Source organism: Tenrec ecaudatus, chromosome 2, assembly GCF_050624435.1.
Source record: "Tenrec ecaudatus isolate mTenEca1 chromosome 2, mTenEca1.hap1, whole genome shotgun sequence".
In the NCBI taxonomy this organism is placed as follows: Eukaryota; Metazoa; Chordata; class Mammalia; order Afrosoricida; family Tenrecidae; genus Tenrec; species Tenrec ecaudatus.
This window is the reverse complement of record NC_134531.1, coordinates 131,250,167-131,273,731: the sequence shown is the minus strand read 5'-3', so window position 1 is coordinate 131,273,731 and position 23,565 is coordinate 131,250,167. Positions and strand designations below refer to the sequence as shown.

The following is a 23,565-nucleotide window of genomic DNA, read 5'->3' as shown; positions in this document are numbered from 1 at the left end:
CCAAAATCAAGACAGAGTCAACCCATGTAGAGATGGCAATTTAGGTAGGATGACCACACATGCCAGTTTGCAAAGGACAACTCCTATTTATTCCAAGTGTCCCCAAATAAAGAACTAACAGCTCCCCTTGTCAACTCACAAAAGTGTCTCAGGTTGGAGGAGATGCCGTAATGTCAACCTACTAGTAGTTAATATAAGAATCTTAGTCCAAAAAAAAAAAAAAACTTAAGTCTTTATCTTAAAAGTTACTCAAGTGTTTTACAAAAACGGGGTGGGTGAAGTGATCAAATTTATAGTTTAAAATCTTAGGTAAGTGTTCTTGTTCACTACCAAACTCTACTGAAAGCCTGAGTAAGAATTTACTTTAAACTGATCTTTTAGAGTATCTCCTTGTCCTCACGGAACTGTGTTAAACTTATGATCACCTCCCCCTGACCCCTTGAGATCTGCAAGGTCAACAGTTCAAAACCACCAGCAGGTCCACAAGAGGAAGATGGGGCTGTCTACTCATAGTTAGTCTCAGAAAACTCACAGGGGCAGTTCTAACCGGTTCCAGAGGATCACTATGGGACCCTATGAGTTAGCATTAACTTGATGGCAATGACTTTTTAACTTTACCCCACTTCTCTATTTCCTCTCCACCCCCAGCTCCTAAAATGTATCATCAGTCCAATGCGGTAAACTGAGGGACTGGATGAGAATGTAATGCAGCTAACTCCTTTGTGCTCATAAGACTCCAGTGGGGTAGACCCTCACAGCTGTGTGTGATAATACACATTCTCATGACTGAATGCAGTCCCTCCAATAACCCCCATAAAGAAGCTACTATATAAGATGAATCATTCATGTGTCTGGCTATTCCCTGTGCCTGGAGGTTATCTGTAGATAATCACGTTCTATAGCCAAACCACCACCATAAAATGCAGCAAACCCCTGGGGAGGGCTCAGGGGTGTTGGAGGTCAACTACACTAGGTCAAGATGATGACTAACACATTGCTGGTTTATTACGCTATTACCTATTACCCACTGTATGACGCACATGACCTTAAAAGCTCTGTAAGTCCCATTATATGTAGCCACTGGAAAATACAGGCACCCTCTGGGTCCTGACAGAGGGAAGGGAGCACCTCGCCCCGCGGTCTAGCTCCATTATTTCCCACAGTTGCAAAGTTGCTCCTGAGGACCCGGTCAACTGTGGGGACCCTCACATCCCACACCCCAAGCCGTTCTTCAGATTTCTAGAGTACTCCAAATTGCAAGCTGACATCTTCACCTGGAAATCCAAGCAACATCGTTTAGTATATTCCACTCCAAACTCACCACCTACTTCTAGCCTGTCCTTTCCTGGCCAATCTGTTAGGAGCAGAACTTTCCCCCGTGCCTGTTACCTGAGAGCACTGCTGCCCAGCATTGCCTTAGTCTCCCTAACCTCCATGCCCAACAGAGTCAAGAGTTGATGTTTCTATACTTGCTCATTTTCTCTTAGATCACTTTCTCTCCTTTCCCACAGCCTACCATAGGTCTGGGGTCACTTCAATGTCCCCCTAAGTGCCTTTGCTCAGGTTTTCATGTCACTCTACTATTTGAAATTCTTCTGGGGCTCCTCATTACCTAAAATTCAACCCTAAGCTCACCCCACAAATATATGGCCCTACCACAAACATATGAATTACTGTACTGGCCATTCACGTAACCATCTTAACATTTTCTACTTAAAACCTAACTATTTACTTCCTCATACTCACTTCATACATTACTTCCTTCCCAATTCTCCAAGAATGTCTTTTCAAGTGGACCTCCACATGTGAAACAATGCAACTAGCCCCATACCTCACACTATATCTAAAAATTAAATCACAATGGATCGATATTCTGTAAGAATTAAAACAAAACCCTTAGATGAAAAACAGAGATTGAACTTTAGGACCTTGGTTTTTCACAACTGATTCTTAAATCCAAAAGCGTGAGCAACATGGTAAACCATGCTTTATCAAAATTTCAAACTTTTGAGCATCAAGGGACATTTTCAAGAAACTGAAATTAAAGCTTAGATAATGGGAGAAAATATTTTGAAACTATATGAGGTAATGGTTTTTTATTTATATACTTTAAAACGAAAACAAAAAACAAATTTTAAAAAGTTCCTTTATCACCAACAAAAAACAAACAAATCAAATAAAATGGGGGAGGAAGAAAAAAAGGATATAAATAAGTATTTTGCCAAAGAAATACAAATTGCTGGTAGGCAAGTGAAAAGATATTCAATACTATTATTATTCATTAAGGAAATACAAGACAAAACCATGATACCACTTCACATCCATTAGAATTGCTATTAACTTTTTTCCCCCTCCTTAAAACACATGAAAAAAATGTGTTGGCAAGTATGTGGAGAAACTGAAACCCTGTGTATTGCATATTGCTGGCTAGACTATAAAGTGATGAAATAACTTTGGAGACAAATCTGACAATTCCTTTCAAAGGTAAACAGAATTACCATATAACCCAGCAATTCCACTCCTGGGTGTACCACTCAAAAGACTTGAACTCAGGAATTCAAGGAGCTAGCTGGTATGAAGCTATCTACTCCTGTCAAGATTTACAGCCTCAGAAACTCTATGTAGGGTCACAAAGAGTCAAGTTGAATACCACTAACACTGGTAGTTATTCAATGCAGCACTGGTCACATATTCACATGGAAACAACCCAGGTGCCCATTCATAGATTAAATGAATCAACAAAATGTGGCCTATGAATATACTGGAATAGTAGTCTATCATAAAGAGAAATGAAACTCTGAAATATGCCATGACATAAACTTTAAAAACACCATGTTCCTCAAGTACACCCTCAATTCAAGAACACTTTGTTCTAAGAACCTGGCATTCTGCAATGCTCACTTTCCCATCACAATCACTGAAGACAAAATGGGTGTATAAGCAAATGTGGTGAAGATAGTGGATGGTGTCCGGCTATAGTGCCTGGGGGCCTTAAAGGATTGAAGATAAACAAGTGGCCATCTAACTGAAAATCTCACTAGAAAGCAACAAAGCCCACATGGAAGCAGCACATCAGCCGGTATGCTCATGAGGTGAGATGTCGACAGGATCATGTATCAGGCATCAGAAGACCCAAAACAATCATATCAATGAAAACGAGTGGGGGTTGGAGTGGAGACCAACAGCCCATCTGTAGACAACTGGGACATCCCCTCGCAGAAGGGTCACAAGGAAGGGACAAGCCAGCCATGGTGCAGTATAGCACCACCGACAAAACATAAAGCATTCCTTCAATGTTTCCTCCCCACCACAATCATGACCCCAGTTTTACCTTACAAATCCAGCTAGACCAGAGTATGTACACAGGTACAGATAAGAACTCTTGACACATGGAATCCAGGACAGATAAACCCCTCAGAACAATAATGGGAATAGCAATACCATAAGAGTGGGGGTACAGGGGGAGAAGGGGGGAACCAATCCCAATGACTGACGTATAACCCCCTACACAGGGTGACAAACAACAGAAACGTGGTGAAGGGAAAGAGTGGATGATGTAAGATGTGAAAATAATAATAATTTATAATTTACCAAGGGTTCATGAGGGTGGGAAGGTGGAAGGAGGAGGAAATAAATAAGGAGCTGATACCAAGGGCTCAAGTAGAAAGAAAATGTTTTGAAAAGGATGATGGGAACAAATGTACAAATGTGCTTGACACAAAGGATGGATGGATAGTTATAAGAGCTGTAAGAACCCCCAATAAAATGAACATAAAATAGAGAAAAACACACCATGGTGAGTGAAGTTAAACACAAAAAGACAAATCCTGTCTTATATGAAACATCTCGAAGTGTCAAATGCAGAGACAAATGCTTATTGGGGCGCAGGAGTGCTGAGATGCTGGAGAAGAGCCTGGAGACAGATAGTGATGACGGCTGTACAGCACTCTGCTTGTGAAAGGAAGCCCTTCACGAGACTCCCATCTGCAGCAGCCTGCTTCTCCACGGCACCGTGTGGACGTTAGTGCGCTTCATTTACAGTATCACAGAATTGTTTTTACCACCCACAGGACTGGAAGCACTTGATAAGAGAAACTGTCCCCTCTCTACAATGTCCAGCATGTGGTTCAAGGACTTACATTAAATACCTATTCCACAAATGTGTACTGAATAATAATAAAAAGGACAGGACATTTGTCACGAATGTTTAAGATTTGCTTAGTAGTTTTAATGTCGTTTTAAATTATTATTAAACAGAGAGAGAAGTGGGGAAATGCTCTTTTAAGAAGGGTGGAAAGATAAATGTCATTCATCTTTAGTAACTCAATAATTCATCTTCTTTACTAGCAAAGGAAGTCTTCCCTTAGAGTGCAGACACACGGTGCTTATGATCTAGTTGCTAACAGCCAACAGAGCATATGGCTGTGGCATTTTGCTGTTAAGAGAAAGCAGCTTTCTGTTTACTATTCCTCGCTAACTTGGGGTGTTTTTGTTTTTTTCCCAGCTTTATTCTTGCCCCGCTGCCCACCCCACCACTCCCAAAGTCTTCAGTTCCTACTCAAGGTGGGGTGGTGCTCCTGAACGCTGTGAACATTATATTACATATAGGCAGCTGTCTGTATACTTTCCAGTTAATTCCTTGTAAAGCCTTCTATTATATTACAACCTTAGGGGACCATGCCAGGCAAAAGCCTAGAGTTGTATCTAGTGGATACAGAAAGCGGGCTTCGCTGGTATGTAATTAGGCTGTGTCCCTACTTGTGCTGTGCGCTGGTGCGTGTCAGAAGTCCAGCTAGCAGAGGTCCTGGCTGCTCATGTGATGTGGGTTCAGGAGCTTCCTAATCATTCATGTCCAACCACCACCAACCTACTCCCCTCCCACCCCCACCCCTTCCATCCCTATTCCCCTCAATGGTAGATACTGCTAATGTGATGTTGGTTCAGGAGCTTCCTGATCATGTCCAACCACCACCAACCTACTCAACTGTAGATGCTTAAAGAACTAAACCTATACTCAGCAGAAGGAACCAAAACAAACCCATCAAATCGATGAAGAGACTCTATGGGACAGTGGTTCTCAACCTTCCTCCTGCCGCAACCCTTTAACACAGTTCCTTGTGTTGTGGTGACCGCCCAACCATAAAATTACTTTCGTTGCTACTCCAAACTGTAATTTTGCTACTGTTATGAATCGGGCGACCCCTGTGAAAGAGTCGTTTGACCCCCAAAGGGGTCGGGACAGGTTGAGAACAGCTGCTCTAGGACAAGGTTGAACTGCCCCTGTGGGTTTCACAGACTTTAACTCTTTACAGGGGTTGAAAGCCTTGTCTTTCTCCTGAGGAACAGCTGGTAACTTTGAACTGCCGGCCTTGCAGTGAGCAGTACTTAGTATGAATTAAAAAAAAAAATCACAGCCATCGAGTTGATGCTGACTCAAAGCAACCCTACAGGACAGGACAGAACTGCCCCCGTGAATTTCCAAGACTGAACTATTTATAGGAGTACAAAGGCCAGTCTTTCTCCCTCAGAGACTGGTGGTTTCAAACTACCAACCTTGTGGATTGCAGCCCAATGCATAACCACTATGCTACCAGAGGTCTCTAGGACAGGAACTAAACTTTTTGTCTCAAACCTTACACAAATCTTTCAATTTCTGTAGATCTCAATTTCTTTATCTACAAGTCCGTTATGTCAAAAGATCCCAGATCCTTTTCAGCAATGTGTGCTATAATTTCATCTATGAATGAATCAATGCATATATTAAAAAAAAACCTCACTGCCCATAGTCAATTCTGACTCAGTGACCCTATACAACAGGATTGAACTTCCCCTGTGGGTTTCTGAGACTAACTCTTTACAGGAGTAGAACCCATTGTCTTTCGCCCAACCAATGCACATAAGTATAAAAAAAAATCTTAGTGATCAAGTATATAAATAAGGTAAAGAAAACCTACTTATCAGGCAGGCTTACATGAAAAACAGCACCAAAAATCTAAGATTATGGCCCAAGTATACCCCCCTCCCCTGGGTAGTACAAACGGTTCATACTCCAATGCTAGTGAAAAGGTTGGGGCTGTAAGTTCACCCAGAGGACACCTCAAAGGAAAAGTCTGATGAGCTACTGCCAAAAACACAGGCACTGAAAAACCTATGATTCTACTCTGGCACGCTCCGTTCTTGAGGTGGAGTCAACAGAGGCAATTGAAAAAATCCTACTCTCCCACTGAATGTTGAGATGGCTGGTAGGCACTAAAGAATTAATATTAGCCTATGCATTATGGTATATTTTTAAATAATCAATGGTACAATATACTTACTGACATGTGAAGAGGTGGTATAGTTTACACTCAACTGCTAACGAAAAGGCTGGCAGTTAAAATCCACCCAGAGGTACCACTAAAGACAGACCTGGTGATCTAATTCTCCACCGCTGATGAAGAGAATGCTCCGCAGCTCAGTTCTGCTTCGTAACACACATGCTCACCACGAGTGGACTCAACTAGAGAGCAATGGACTTCACTTGTACACAGTTCCATCACCCAACTGATCATCTGAAGCTCATTCTCACTATTTGTGCATGAGACAGATTCTGGTGGCACAAAAAGCCTCAAAGTAGCTAAATCAGGCATATCAGGGTTGATGTCATCTAAGAGCATGAAAACCTAACTAAGGCCTAAAGAGGGGGGGAAAGACTGCATATTTTCACAGTACACTAGCTTTCATTTGAGCCCTGGTGGCATAGTACGTGATATGAGTTCGGCTGCTAACTGAGGTCAGCAGTTCAAAACCACCAGCCACTATCAGGGGGAAAGACAAGCATTTATATACCCATAAAAAAGTAATAGTCTCGGAAACCCATAGGACAGTTGTACCGTACTGTAGGGTCGCTTTGAGTTGGAATCTACCCAATGGCAATGAGTTTGGTTTATGGGAGATTTCTTGGATTGTGTGTTTCACTTATTATCTTATCCCATTCTATGTCATTTTTATAGGATCAGAACCCTAACCCACCTGATGTTAGCTGATTCACCTTTAAAGATCTGTGTCCGAAGAAAGTCACATTGATAGGTACAGGACTGAAGACAGGAAGTAAAAGTTATTCTGACTTCAAAACCAGCTGCTGTCAGGTCGATTCAGACCCATGGCAAGCCCACGTGGAACATAAGCTCCAATGATTTGTTTCCATGGTTGTTTTTTTCTTGAAGTGCCAAGTTCTTTTTCTGAGGCGCCTGTGTGTGGACTTACACATCCAATCTTTGGATTAGCAGCCAAGCGAGTAACCGTTTAGGGAATCAGTACTGTCGCATGGAGACCCTACAGGACAGGTTAGAACTGCCCTTGTGAGTTTCTGAGACAGTCACCGTTCTCAGGAGTAGAAAGCCTCGTCTTCCTTCCTGAGGAGCCACTGAAGGTTTGCCCACTTTGCAGATTGCAGCCAAACATGGAGCCGCTCACTATACCACTACGCATCACCCCCCATTTTTTTTTAAATGTTAGTCAGCTTTAGGGAGTTTCCTTTGTACAAAGGATGATTAAATGGAAGAAAAAATATTTAAACCCTTCACCTTATATACTTTGATTTTTACACACTGATAAAAGTAGACAACACACTCTCCCATGTTAATATATATAAAAGATAACATTAAAATGAAAACTTCCTGTGAAGTATTACTTTTAATTCTTGGGGTGAGGTCAAAGCCCTAGCATTGGTATGCAAGTCTAAGAGGTTCTATGAAATGAAATTGTCATGCCATTTCCTTCCCATGCTTCTAAAGGATGTTTGGTGGAACAAGATATCTTTTGGGCTGTTTATTTAACCTAGGGATTAGACTAGGTAAACTTTTAGAGCACCCAGCAATTGGTTACTTTCTTAAAACTGGAATTGCTTTTACTTCCTCTCATGAACTGTTACCACGCCCCATCCCCCACCCCTACCCCACACAAAAAGATGTTTAAGTTCAAAAGTTCTCTATTTCTGACTGTGATCTTCTTCGGAAACAGGATCTTTAGAATCTATTATCTGTTAACCTACAGTGAAGTGGGGTACATTCAGTCCAATCTGAGCACGCCTCCTAATCAAAGAGAAGTGACACAAGGAGGTCAGCCAAGTTAAGAAGTATCTGCAAACCCAGGAACCTCTGGGGCTACCAGCACCAGAAGCAGAAACAATCTTCCCCACGGAGCCTTTGGAGAAACAAGGCCCTGCTGATGAAAGTGGTACTAAGTCACCCCGTTCGTGGTCTTACTATTACAGCAGCCTAAGAAGCTACTATACTTCCAAAGCACAGCTGGGGGGTTACCGAAAAGACATGGAACTTTATCACGGGCAAGGAAAGATAAAGAAGTAGATAGATAAATAAATGCTCTTCAGAGGTAGGTGAACACACTTGATGTTCTCTGTAATATTTCATTTTCTGCATAATTGCTGGTAAGTGCCACATGTCAGCAACATCTCAGCGATCCAGTGTACAAAAGCTGGACCTCTGCCCAGTCCACAACTGCCATCTGACCACTGTTGCAAGTGCTGTGTCAACCCATCGCCTAGAGGGTCCCCTGTTCACTAATCCTCTACACCTAGCTAGCAGGATGTCCTTTCCCGGGGAGTGGTCTCTCCAGATAACATGTCTAAACTGTATTATGTAAAATAGTCTTCTCATCCTTGCTTCTAAATTAGTTTTATCATCTTCAACTTCAGTCTCCAGAATGCTAAACAAATCTTTCTTAGGAGTGAGGATAAGACATTGTAGGTTCAGGGATCACCACCTGCATTGAAAGCTACTGCCAAATTCTCTTCAGCAGCACCAAGTGTCTCCATTAATTCTGTCTCTGTTGAGTGTAAAAGTGACTAAGTAATTTCACCATCTTTAACTCTCTCAGCACTGTTTTCTAAATCCAAATCCAGCTAACTACAAAAACATCTCAGGTCCGCATAAGACATGAATGAGAGAAAATTAGCTTTAAACACACTAAAGAAGAGCTGAATAGGTCCAGACATTTTCCAAGCTACACTTCATTAGTGTGCAAAAATAGTTAACGCTCAGGATGATGGCTTACTGCCTCATGAAGAAACTCAAAGAAAAAGGCAATGAAGTACACAACAGGAGATTTTAAAAAGCACCACAGCACCAGAATGAACAAGAAAAGGATCGTTAACACACAGTGCAACAAGCTCTGGAAGATAAAAATGTTCCTATCATAGAGCATGTGCATATGGTAGGATGTAAGGGAAAGTGGACAGGCTTAAAACTAGCTTTGCATCTGGCCCCTTCTCAGCATCCCGTGGTCTAACTGCAGGTTGCAACTAATTGGTGCACAGCACACACCATTTACACAAAGTGATCCTAAATTGTTCTTCCACCCAGAAGAGAGGTGAGAAGAGCTACCTGAATAACATTAGCCTCAACAGCAATCATTACCTAGCCAATAGTGTCATAAACGTAGACAATCCAAGTAAAGGAAGGTACCACACATGATCAAATTTAGTAGGAATCAAAAGATTTTAAAAAATCAAACCAAACTACAAGAACAAGTAAGGCAGAAAAGAGAATTAAAAGTAAAAGATGAGCCTTAAAGAAAGAAAACATCTTCAGATTAATTATATTGAATCTTTAAAATAAAAACTCAGAAAAACAGAAACCTTGTGAGAGAAAAAAAAAGACAAGTATGGTTTGTTTTTAAAATGTCACTATTACACTAGGAAAAGGCTAAAGTAATTTCCCCAAAAATTACAACAAAAAATATTATGGGGAAAAAATGAGACAAGAAAGTTGAAGATTCAAACTATCAAAAAATCAGAGTAAACATAGCAAATTTTTAATGATAATTTCCCAGAAATAAACAAACACCAAGCCCCCAACTGAAATGGTTCATTTATAACAGCCCAGATGCCTGGCCAAAGTCACACATGCACCCAATCATGCGATTTCAAAAATCCAGTAAAATGAAAAATCCCCAACTCTTCCCCAGGGAGAAGGGTAAAAAAGCAGTAACAACGCAACTCTGAATGGCATCATCAGTTAACACTGTGGCAGGAAGGCAACTCAAATGCAATGTGTTCTAAGTTCGAAGGGATGTGTGCAGGCTTATCTTCATTCCCGACTTGGCTACCCCATCAACATGAGACGAAAGTTATTTTGAGACACATGAGATTTCAAAGATCACTTCCTGCCATCCTTTCTGCATAAGTTACTTAAGGATGTTCTCCAACAAAATGGGGATCATGTGTTCATGTGATCCAGGATCAAACCATGAGTCTAACAGATGGCCAGAAGAGCAGTCCAGGGAAAAAGGAAGCGGACATATGTAACAGATATGAAAGACTGTGATAAAAATAGATTATGATAAATAGATCGTTTGTGATTAAAATGCTGGAAGTAGAGGATATGCTAAAAGTCAATTGTTCCTAAATCATCAAAAAAAAAGCAAAAAGGCTATTAAAGTACAAAATTAAAATTGCACAGAAAAGTCAAGGCCCAAATATGAAGTCACTTGTTTTGACTAATTGATAACATGTTATAAGAGACTACATCTGACCCCGACCAACTGGCCAACAGCGCCTCCATTCACAGATGGAAGAAAAGCCATGCATACAGCTTGCTACCTCAAGGACATTGCTCTGAATTGTCATCCCTTAAAAACGCTACACTGTCCCTCATCCTGCTTTTCTGGATCCCCTAGCATAGATTACTACTGAATGTTATATCATACGCATCATTTCATTGATTGTAATATATACAATCTTCTTACTTTTTGATCCTGCTGAAAAACCAACATGCATTTTATAATCCAAAGCATTTTACAGCTGCTGTCAGCCAGGTGGCAGTCTTGGTACCTTATGAAAAACCTATAGTGGAGAGACTTTCTCATAAGAACCTAAAAAGCACCAACATCAAAATGCTTCCAATTAGATGAAACACATTCACTTGCTTCCTGGGTGTCTCCTTCACTACATGTACTCTCAGGGTCATTTGGGTGATAATTTACTTAATCTTTGTATCCTCCATACGCAGAACAGTGATTTAAACACACCAATACATAATCTATGTCACACTTTATCATCTCTGATTATCAAAATAGGTCCAACATGAGGTACAAGATTGTTTTGTGGTCACACCCCACCCCCCCTTCTTAGTGGCACACATAATGGTTAGTCACACAAATAAGAGCATCGAACATCTGAAGAAAATCAGTAACAGAAAAAAAGATGAAGACAGTAGTGTGAATGAATTAACCCCTGGTTTAAAAGGAGGATTCCAAAAATTTCTGTATCAAATAAACAAAGTGTAGCTAAATAAAGAAACATTGAAACACCTTAAAAAAGAGCAGTAGGCAATACTAGTGTTCATTATAAGTATTATAACCAAATACACATAAACTCTTTATCAACTTAAAAAAAATTAACAAGGGACAGATAAGGATATACCACTCCCACCCCCAATCACATAGAAACTGAAGGTGGTGAATTCACGCAGATACAGACAGACATCCAGGGGCAAAAACAGAATTGAAGTCAGTCTGGTGCCTCCTGAAATTTAAACTATGAGCGGAGAAGCGGTTAGTTACCCACAAGCCAATTCCAACTCACACCCACCCCAATGTGCAGAGAACTGCACACCACAGGATTTTCATGGTCGTGGTGCTTTAGAAGTCTTACTTCCAAGGCATATTCCACTGGGTGAGTTTGGATCAACTCCCACTAACAGGCTGGGCTATGGGTTGCTCCTTTGTTTGGTGAATTATCTGCAGCAAACTCAGGAGGCCACCAGCAGCCAGCCTTAAGGATCGTGGTTCTGAATTCTGAAACGAATTCAGCAAGTCTCTAAAGCAGGGACATCAACACTCATGCTTGAGGACAAATAGACCATTTTACTGCCAAGGTCAAAGTGGGGTCAGTGAAGGCTTTCGAAGTTATCCTTCTGCCCTGCACTGCAAGTTCAGAACCCATAAGCAGAGTTCCAGGCTTCCCTTCCCAGCAGCACTCAGTAGGCAGCACCCTTCCACCTGCCCTAGATTACAGTCAAATTCCCCCCAAAGGTAAGAGCATACAAAGGAACTTTTAAAAGTTCGTGGGGGTGAAAGGGGTGGGGCAGGGAATCCGTTATCTTTTATTTCTATTTTCCACGAATGAAAAGGCAGGCAATGGGGTTTTTTCCTATGAACTTTTGGAAGCCCTTCACACGGGGAGGTGGGGAAGGCCAAAAAAAAACAAAAAGAATGGGGAAAGCAGAGACAGCGACCCCAATGAGGGCAGTCCTCCTCTGCCTTCCGATAAGGGTGGCCATGACATTCGGAAATCCAGCTTTGAGTCAGCCCACAGCAGGCCTCCGAGAAGGGCAAAGCACCTTTCCTCGGGAAAGCCGCCCGGCTAGAAAACCCAGCTTGGCTGTGGCAGAGAATAGGCGCGCAGTTTAGATCCCGCCCCTGCGTCCACGCCCAAGGCAGGCGTGGAACCAACACAAAATGTCACAGGGCCGAGACAGAGCGCGCCAAACCTGGGTCCACCCCCGGGAGGGGAGGCCGCTCGGATGGGTCCCTCCCCTTCCTCGTCCGCCCGCGCAAAGCTCATTCATTCGGGAGGCAGCCAGCCAGGCCTCGCCGGCCCGCGGTGCCCCCAAAGCAGAGCCCCCAGCCGCTTTGTCTGCGCGCAGGCCGGAAATCGGGCTGCGCACGCGAGCGAGCGAGCGCGCGCCCGGGCACCACCGCCCGCACCTGGCGCCCAGGGCCCGACGGTCTGTAGCGCGGGCGCGGCTGCGGGTACCCAGGCCGCGGCATCCCCACGAGCCGAGCCCCGGGGCCCGCCTCCTTCCCCAGGCCCCGCTGGGAAGCACGCATCTCTCCCCGCGCTGGAGACCCTCGGCCTCCCCCCGTGCCCCGGCCGCGCAGGGCGGCGCCCCCCGGATCCCGCGCGCGCGTGCCGACGCGGCCACCCGGCAAGGACTCACTTCAGCAGCAGCTGGTCGTGCTCCGCCTTACACTTGCCCAGCTCGATCTGCAGCTTGGCGCGCTCGCGGGCCGTGTCGTCGAGCGCGCGGCGCGCGTCGGCCAGCTCCGTCTCGTAGAGAGCCTTGAGGCCCGTGAGCTCGCGGCCGCGCACCTCCTCGCGCTCGGTCACCTGCAGCTGCAGCGCGCTGTTCTCCGTCTCCAGGCTGCGCACCTTGTCGATGTACACGGCCAGCCGGTCGTTGAGCTCGCGCAGCTCCTCCTTCTCCTGCAGCCGCGACAGCCGCGTGGGGCTCAGCGGCGTCGAGGGCGCGCTAGCGCGGCTGCCGGTCCTCGCCGGCACGGGGGTCGCGGTCGCCATGGCGGAGCGATCGGGGGAGGGGGCCGGCGGGGAGAGGGGAGCTCGGAGGCCGCGGGCAGCTCCGGGTCGAAGGGCGGGCTCGGCGGGGTGGCCGGCAGAGCCGAGAAGGCGCGAAGGGGCAGCCCGCACCCGTGTGCAGTCCGGCGCCGGGGAGGGAGCAGCCGCCGGGCTGGCTGGAGCGGGGCTGCAGCACAAAGGGCAGAAGGGAGGAGGGAGAAGACGGGATCCGTCAGCCAAGCAGCCGTACAATGTGCCCTGTGGGGAGACACGCACACATGCACATGCAAGCACACACGCACGGAAAGCCGCGTCGCAAGGGGGACCGGGAGGCCGCGCGGAGTCCTCTCGCCGCCGCCGCCGATTCTCCCGCCCGCAGCACTTTGTTTCCTCTCTAGCAGCGGCGGGCGGGGGGCGGAGGGCGGGGGCGGGGGGAGTTAGGCCGCGAGGGGCGGGCTGGAGGCGCGCGCGAGGGGCGGGGCCGCGGCGCCGCACTCCCACGTGGCCGCCGCTGGCCAATGAGAGTCCGGCCGCGCGCTCCTGCGGCTGCAAGGCAGGGACGCGGAATTCAAACTCTGGCCCTCCGGCAACCGTCCGCGGGGCGTGCCGGGCGGGGCGGGGCCGGGCGCGGGGGGGCGGTGGGGGCGCCCGCCCGAGCCGGCCAGCCCGCAGCCCTCGGCCCGACGCTCCAGCCGCCCGCGGGGACGCCCGGTGGGGCCGGCCTGGCGGATGGCGCGAAGGGCCCGGAAAGGGCGGGTCTGCGCCGCCGCCCACACTCGCCCGTTCAGGGAAATTCAAATGTAAACGTCCCCAACAGCCACGCGAGAAACTGGAGGAGGCCAGCGCCGCCTGGGTAACCTTACCTCCTGCCCCGAGGGGAGAGCTCCGAAAACAGCTGAGGCCGGGCCGCGGCCACGTTACATAAGAGGTGCTTGCGTCCTAGGTTCAAAGAGCTCCAAACGCGAACCTGTATTTGGGGATCGGAAAACGTAACAGAACACGTCTCTTCCATGACATTTAAATATGTGTTTCTTGAAACGGACAAATAAGTCATCAGAGAAATCAGAAGCACTGATTTGAAATCATTGAATTCAGTGCTGATGGGCCGTCCCTCGACTGTCAGTTTCTTACAATCTGGGAGGCTTGTAAAAATCAAGGACAGCGCATAGGACAGATAATATAGTATGAATGTACGATGTGATAAATAGAAGCGCAAGCTATTCGTGGCCCTCCTTCCTTAAAATTGGGCCATAAGAGCATGAGCTTGTGAACATTTAAAGTGATTGTTTTGTTTGTTTCAAAGGATGGGGGCTAGTCCAAATTGTGATTGACAGGTACTTCTGCTGAAAGAATTCCTTTGAAAAGTGTTTCCCCTTTTTTAGCCTCGCGTTTATTGTGCACTTGTTCTTGTGTCCTGTCCTGTGCTCAATACTTTTCTTGCAGTTTTTCATTCTTCCAGTGCTTGGGTGAGGGGAACGGAATTATTATTTTACAGATGTAGAGAGGTTACAATGTTTTTAGGCCACCCAGCAGATGACAGAATTACATTTGAACACAAAGTTTTGACTCCAGAGCTGGACCCTTAACGGTGACCGAGCACTGCACAACCTGTTAGGAGTGCAAATGTACTTACAGATCGGTCACCTTAATTACGGAAGCAATGGAGAACGAGATAGCCTTACAATGCCAATCAATATGTGCACTTAAGAATCTGAAGGCCACCAGGCTGCATATTCAGCCTCTGGAAATTTCTGGCACTCTGTGAATAATAGAGCCGAGTCCAGGTGGCATAGTGGTTACCCATGTGGCTGCTAACCTCCAGGTCAGTAGTTTGAAACCACTAGCAACTCTGTGATGGAGTTATCGTCTCAGAAACCCACCGGAACAGTTGCACCCTGTCCTAGAGTGTGTGTCCCTGAGACTCAGAATGGGCTTTGGCTTGTGTGAATGATGGCACTCCTCTCATTCTGGGTTCGGTTTTCTGCCCTGTTATCTAAAGTGCCTTCTTGCTTGACGCCCTTGTGAATTAGATTTGACAAGCTTCAATTTTAAAGTTGGCATCTTAGAAGTTCATAAGTACTTTATATGAGTTTATAAGAAGTTTATATGAGTACTTTAATACTCAGAAAATTTTTGTAACAAAGAGATCTTACAATCCAAATGATAAAGAAATGAGGTCTAAAGAAGATGATACTTGTGTGGGGCTGGTTGAATCAGCATCTAATATAAATCTGCTCTTGTCCCATAAAGGTCCTTCATACTACATTGGTGGTATGATTTGCATTCCTTAATGCTGGTTTACCTCAGACATAAAACACATGAACACTTGGATATTTCCTTTAAAATTATTTTCCTTTATTTTTGAAGTTTCATTCCTATAGGTGAAGTGATTTCAGCTAGGATCTTCGCTATTCTCAATCCCACAAAGATTCTTTTGATGAGTACTTGCAGTGAAGTGGAATTACTGAGCAGTATCGGGGTCTATGTAACTCCCATCAAATGACTGAGTGGGAACTTGCAAATGCGTTGTAGAAGACTGCCACAGAGCGTCAAGAGAGCCATTCAGAAGCAGAGGAGAAATCACACAGCCATCAAAGTGTTAGGTTTCTGGGATGGGTTTTCTTAGATCTTGCTTCTCAATGCTGGAACAATTCACGCAGTAGAGCACTTTGGTAAACCAAGTAACTTTGTGGATTGAAAGGAAAGTTTCCAGTAATACAGTCTCAGCACATGCTCTCACTGTAAAGCGTGCAAGGCATTAGAGCAGGGGCCATGGGAGAGACTTCTCAAGCGAAATGTCAGCTTCAGAGGAGCATGAAAATGGCCTGTAAAGAGGCCCTTCCGAAGAGGCCTCAGAACCAAAAGAGGAGTGCAGGAACTGAAAAAGAGGGTGCCTGCCGAAAGAAAGTGAGCTCAGGAGAGAGAGAACGAGGACTGCAAGCTCTGGAAGGAAAATGAGGGAGCAGGTGAGCACCTGGAGAGATTCTGCTCCTCCTAACTAAAAGAGAGAGGGGCCTGCGCTCAGTCTCCGGTGTTTATCCCCTTGTACTCCCCCTTGACCTTGACGGCATGGGTGAGGGTATTGGCCTTTCTTAGCAGCTGAGTTTAGTTCAGCTCGTGTGAATGTGACTGGCGTAGTGTTGCCGGTTTCTAGTGTGCCTGCCTGGGTGACCTTCATCTGCACATACCCAGCTTTGAATCTTCCCCATAAGTTTCAAATGTGTGCCTTATTTCTTTATTGTGACATAACCTGCTAATTTTCTTTTAGTGTAGGCATTCGGTGGAGACAACCCCCCCTATCCCTAATCTTCCCTCCTGTTAAAAGCATATGCAAGATCTCTGCTTGAATGGCATAGGACCAGAGGCAGCAGCACCAAGACCTGACCAGACAGCAGAGGAGCCACACAGACAGAATGGGGGGATTCCCCATTTATAGAGCAAGGCAGAGGCCCAGGGGCTGAGTGGCTAAGAGGTTGAGGACCAGAGAGAGCTGAGAAATTGTGGACAAAGGGATGTGTGCTAAATGTTTTCCAAAACTGACTATGGTTACCTATTAACTTTGCTTATTAGGAATTACCCCCTCGTAATTGTGAATATTGTCTGAGTTTTGTATAGACATTTCAATGAATGATTGAGCCCAGTAGAGAAGTAGAGAGGCATGGGAGAGACAGTTGATGCCCAAATAGGATAAGAATGGAGAGTGAAGTTATATCTGACACCCCACTCCCCTCATAGAAATCGTTCTTGGGCAGCAGTAGACCAGACTTTTCCTTCCCACTAGTGAAGCTGAGGGAGGTCAGTTGTCCCCACACCATTACTTCAGTCCCTAAGTCATAAATACTTTTAAGATACAGTATCTCTTCTTATCCTTAATACCTAAAATAACAAATACACTGGAGTTAGAAACTTAAGGACCTGATATTGATAGCTATATAATTTGGGGGAAATTCTTTGGTTTCCTCATACAAAAATGGGAATAATCTTACTTTAAAAGGGTTTTTATAAATGGATTAAGTAAAATAGAATATGTAATACATTGGCCATGTAACTTGTGAATATTAGGTAATAATCATTTATTAGTAGGAATAGAAATTCTGTGTCTCCAAATAAAGCAACAAAAAAATGGGCATCTCAGTCTCAAAATTAGATATTGTGCCAGATACTTGTCTGCCTGCCTGTGCTTCTCTGATTCTCTGGACTTCCCCTCCCTCGCTCTTGACCTGGTAGTTGGTAGGGGCGTGGAGTCAGTGCCTACTCATAGCAACCCGAGGACAACAGAATGAAATACCACTCGGTCATGCACCAGCCCTGCCATCATTGTTACGTTGAGCCTTTGTTGCCGTCACTATGCCAGTCCATCTCAGTGACGGTGTTCCTTTTCTGTGACCACGTCTGTGTTACATTTCATTAAAGTAATTCCCAAAACCTCACCATCTCCAATGTTTTCCCACGTGAATATTGGAAGAGAAGTAACCTTGTAAGTTTAGTGACAAAATGTCTTGCATTTACTAGGACACACATCATGTTAAATATGAGGCCTTAAAAATATATATGTGGCCTTGTTTTCCTATAAATCCTCTTGTACTAGTCAGGGCTTATGTCCTGTTTATTGGTTAGGGTGTATGTATTCCCACCAAGCCTCAACATGCCCTACCATGATTTCTGATTTTATTACTTTTCCTATAATATGCAGCTACCTCACAACTTACTGAGAGCTTAGTTGATATTTGCCCTACTTTCTTCCCCCCCTCATCCTGCCAATGGTTATACTGACATGTAATCTTCATAATTCACTGGTTCAGTTGTTCAATCATATCAAGGAGAATTGTGCAATCATGTACCCTCCCCTGGTTAACTCACCTTTAACATGAGTTGTACAATCACAATCAGTTCTAGAGCTCCCTCCCCTTCATTATTTGTCCCTGAAATCCCCTTTCCCTCCCTATCACCCCCCTCTCCCCTGTATCCCTTATAAACCCTTGTATCAGTTATTATCACTATGCATTCACCATTTCTGTGCATCACAAACTTGGAAACCAAACAAAATGGAAATAAAGTGGTAAGGATAAAATAATATGAAGAGAAATACAAATAATGAGTAAGAAAGAAAAGACCCCTGTCAACATTCAAAATGTCAAGGAAGACATTTCTGTCATGGAACAAGTAAAAGATACTTCCATATAGCACAAGTTAGGTCGGGTCTGTAGGGAGGTCAACTGGCTAAGTATCAAGTTCGATGCAGCATAATCAAGATTACATAGTCTCTGCCAGCAGCCCAATCTGACTATACTCTGTGATTGGGTTTTGGGTTCTCACTGTCCTCCATAACCTACAAATTGGGTGTTCATAATTGTAGCTCTGATACTTTTCCCTTCGCCATATTTGAATTTTTTAAATTGTCATATTTGGATCACACAAGCTGGTGTGCTTCTTCTGTGTAGACTTAGTTGACTCCTCACTTAGATGGCTTGTTTGAATGCAAGCCTTTAAGACCCCAGACACTATTCTGATTGATAGCCAGGCACCATCTACTTCCTTTACCACACTTTACTGTAGCATCCTTCAGTGATCACTTCATGAAGGTGAGTATCAAGTATGCCTGCTTTCTTTATGTCATTTGGATCTTTACAAATTAAAATACATTTTCACTTGAACAAAAAATTAAATAAACTATCAAAAGAGGATGATTCAGGGTACTGAACTATAGAAAAGAGTGAAAGTTTTATAGGCTTAGTATTAAGGTAGCAGATGGACATTTGGTCTCTGCTTAAGTGCTCCCTCAATGCAAAAACACTCTGTTCTATTAACCTGGCATTCCATGATGCTCACCTTCCCGACATGATCACTGAAGACAAAGCGGTACATAAGCAAATGTGGTGTAGAAAGCTGATGGTGCCCAGCTATCAAAAGATACAGCATCTGGGGTCTTAGAGGCTTGAAGATAAACTAGTGACCATCTAGCTGAAAAGCAACAAAGACCACATGGAAGAAGCACACCAGCCTGTGTGATCACAAGGTGTTCATAGGATCAGTTATCAGGCATCAAAGAACAAAAAAATAATATCATTGAAAATGAAGGGCAGTGTGGAGTGGAGACCCAAAGCCCATCTGTAGGCAACTCGACGTCCCCTTACAGAAGAGTCGTGGGGAGGAGATGAAGCCAGTCAGGGTGCAGTATAGCACTGATGAAACAACTATCCTCTAGTTCTTTAATGCTTCCTTCCTCCACTATCATGACCCCAATTCTACCTTACAAATCCAGCTAGACCATAGCATGTTCGTGGGTACAGATAAGAGCTGGAAACAATGAGGGAAATGAATGTAATCATGTAAACATGATTGATGCATATATGGATTGCGATAAGTGTTGTATGAGCCCCTTATAAAATGATTTTTTTAAAAGAATAAACCAAGTTTTTCACACACACAAAGAGCTGGAAACGGAATCCAGGACAGATAAACCCCTCAGGACCAATATTGAGAGTAGCTATACCAGGAGGAGAAGGGAACAGTTGCGGGGGAGGGGGGGGTGTTGAGAACTAATCACAATGATCTACATATAACCCCTTCCCAGGGGGACAGACAACAGAAAAGTGGGTGAAGGGAGACATCAGTCTGTGTAAGACATGAAAAAATAATAATTTATAAATTATCCGGGGTTCAGGAGGGAGGAAAAGCGGGAGGAGGGAGGGGGAAAACGAGAAGCTGATACCAAGGGCTCAAGTGGAAAGAAAATGATGATGGTAACAAATGTGCTTGACACAATGGATGGATGTGTGGATTGTGACGAGGTGTACGAGCCCCCGATTAAATGACTGAAAGAAAATGGAGAAAGTCACTGGAGTTGAGACATTGAATGGAACTCAAAAAGAAATTGCTCTCTCAAAAGCTGGCAATCAAATCCTCAAGGGACATGGCTGGTACCCGCTTGTTTGTTGTTGTCAGGTGCCATTTAAATGGTTCCAACCCCTAGCAGGCAACACAGTGTACAACAGAACAAAACATTGCCTAGTCCCACACCATCTTCACAATCGTTGCTCTGTGTGGACTCTGTTTCAGCCTGCAGGGGAAGTACATTATTTAATGTCGCTAGTCTAACCAAAGACTGTAATTCCCAGCAAATGACCTTTTCCTGCATGGGTCTCTGTAAGAAGGTAAGGAAAAAACATAGGATTTACTTGTAAGTAACTGTTAGCCTGTGAGTAATGGTTAACATGACCCAACCTGAGGCATTTTTGGTTGCCTCGTGTGTGTGTGAAAGTTGGACAGTACATAAGGAAGGCTGAAAAGAACCGACGAGTTTGAATTGTAGTGCTAGTGCAAATATTGAAAGTCTTTTGGATTACCTAACGACCAAACAAATGTGTCTTGGAAGAAGTCCAGACTGAACGTTCCTTAGAGGCAAGGATGGTGAGCTTTGCCCCACATACTTTGGACATGTTGTCAGGAGAGCAGTCCTTGGTGAAGGCCATCATACTTGATAGAGCGGCTGTGAGAAAAGAGGAAGGCCCTTGATAAGATGGATTGACACAATGACTGCCACCATGGGCCCAGGAACAATTGTGAGGATGGCGCGGGACCCAGCAGTGTTTTGTTTTGTTGTGCATTGCTTTGCTACAGGTTGGAACTTAGTCCAAGGCAACAATTGTTAAGGGGATACATTGTGATTGCCATCCCGCTGGGTATAAAATGAGCCCTCTGAGAAGCAGGGGGCGGGTATCTCACTACCAGCAAGAGCCAGAAGAGGAACATGGCCTCTGGAGTCGAGATCCCTGCAGAGAACCTCCTTCATCCTGAAGACAGCTGTGACTTCAGATGAGCAGCGGCAGAACCAGGGATCAGAGCATGAGTCAGAATGGTAGACTTCCCAGTCCACAGAACAGATAAAGCTGAGTGCTTTGGGCCAAGAGGTTTGCATCTGGGCACTTAACTGGGGGAACTGGATTTGCAGACCCACACAGTGTGGGGCTGCAAGCCTTCAGGCTGAGGCTTACTAAGGTGGGATGCCTCTGGGTATTTAATTTAGGGAGCTGGGTTTGTTGACTCAGATGATGGAGCTCCAGTTTGAGGTTTACAGCAGAGTGGCATACCCTATGGGCATTTATTAGCATCCCTGAAGGAACTTGGTGAGTATCTTACCTGAACAAGTGTATGCTGAGCATTTTTCACATGCATTGTAACCTTCTAACTCCCTTTACTCATGAATATGGCCTGTGAGTCCTGCGGACCATTGCGACGCATTCTCTAACTCGGGAGCTAACACAGCAGTGTTGTGAATGAGAGGGCACGGCCGAGTCTGTCAGCCATGGGTGCAGGTTGAATTTCTCACTGCCATTGAGTCAGTTCTGACTCCAGTAGCTCTGTAGGCCAGAGTGGAACTGCCATGTGGTTGTCCACGACGCAAAATCCTTTCTGGAATAGAAAGCTTCATCTTTCTCCCTTGGAGGAAGGGGCTGGTGATTTCAAACTGCTGACCCGGCAGTTAAGAGTCCAACTGTGCCACCAGGGTTCCTTCTGGGAGAGACCCTTGAGCGGAAAACACAAGCTATCCAAGAAAGCTGGGCAAAAGTGGTCCAGTCTAGCATGAAGACAATGAGGCAGAAAAAGGAGGAGAGACTGAGAACTAGCAGAAAACCACTGGAGTGAAGTCAGCTGTTTGTGATCCTACTAGCATTAGTCTTCTTGGCATTCAACAAATGATGAGTGAGACTATGCAAATGAGGTATTGTGGTCCACCAAAGAGATGGGACCATTTGCTAATAAAACAAATAAGCTACATGTCACACCTGTGGGGGGCAGGGTTGTTAACATTAGGTGCCACCTAATAGGTTCCGACTTGTAAAGACCCTTTGTACAAAAGAACAAAGCAGCTCAGTCCTGTGCCACCTGAGCCCATTGTTACAGCCACTGTGTCAACCATCTCCTGGAGGGCCTTCCTCTTTTTGCTGATCAGGGAGCCCTTTTACTTCAGGGAGCCCTAGTGGCTTAGTGGATTAATTATGCTTTGGTCTGCTAACAGCAAGACCAACAGTTCTAAACCATCAGCCACTCCATAGGAGAAAAGAAGAGGCTTTCTACCTTCATAAAGAATTACATTCAAGGAAACCCCTGTCCTTCAGGGTCACTATGAGTCAGGATTGACTCAATGATAGTGATGTCAGAATTCATTTCCCCCCTGGTAAAGTTAGATAATGTGACCATTTTTCAGCCACTTGTGTCCGAGACGAGGGGAGTGACAGCTGGTAGATCATTAAGCAGTCAGGGCAAACACATGGGCTAGCTAAAACTGCCATACAAACTGGGGTGGGGGGAGGGGGGAACTGCTTAGTGATATCTGTTCAATATGCTTGTTGAATGGATGAATGGGGGGATAAATTAATACCTGGACTTCCATTAGGCCATATTGTCTCTACATATTTAACATACTTTACAAAATCAATACTTTCATCAGTTACCATAAAACGCTGGCCTTAAATCGTGTTTTAAAAGGTTGGGTGACTATCCAGAGTACCCCAGCAAGTCTCTTCCAACTTTGATTTTAGTTTTTGTGTTTTAAAAATCACTAGGAGCTTTGATGACATGCCTATCATCTTCAGTAGACTTGCCCTCACAGCACAGCAGCCTGCAGTGTCAGTGAATATAAACCAGACTCTGCCATCGAGTCGATGCCGACTCATCAACCCTAGAGGGCAGGGTAAAACTGTCCTGTGGCTTCCCAAGACTGTAGCTCTCTACGGGAGTAGGACGCCTCCTCTTCCTCCCCAGAGCAACTGCTGGTTTCAAACTGCTGACCTTCCAGTTAGCAGCCCAACTAGTAGCCACCATGCCACCGGGACTCTTTTCTAGGATTCTACTGCTCCAATTTTCAAAAAGATTTCTTAAGATATGACAGTGGGCAGTGGTGGGGTTATTAGAGATACCTCTTTTTAACTCGGTGGTTCCACTTTTTGGAGAGTTTATGGCTTAGTCAGAGAGAGAAAGTGTTAGAAGTGCTTCCATTTTTGTCTGATTTCATTTTGTGCCAAAATATATTCATAACATGGCAATGTTTTTAATTACTTTTAAAGATATTCTAAAGTATTTTAAGACTAAAGTTTATGCATCTGCTCTTTAATCATTTTTAAATTCTACAGGCTATGCCTCTTGACCCTATATTCTGCATTTTTGCCTTTAGAGTGGTTAAGAATAGAGATTAATGATGTCAAGATTGACACATACTTCAGCTGTTTCCGATCTAATTGGCATTGACTTCAAAGAGTAACGGGATT

General features: G+C 44.7%; 1 protein-coding gene across 1 annotated transcript in view; it reads right to left on the bottom strand.

The window, feature by feature from the left end:
- The window catches only part of LMNB1 (lamin B1), a 56,105-nt gene extending 42,399 nt beyond the window's left edge, over positions 1 to 13,706 (bottom strand). Inside the window, exon 1 of the mRNA XM_075541473.1 lies at positions 12,942 to 13,706. Within this exon, the coding sequence (XP_075397588.1) occupies positions 12,942 to 13,300 (359 nt within the window). The 5' untranslated portion in view covers positions 13,301 to 13,706. The remainder of the gene's footprint in view (positions 1 to 12,941) is intronic.
- Positions 13,707 to 23,565: the final 9,859 nt, after the last annotated feature.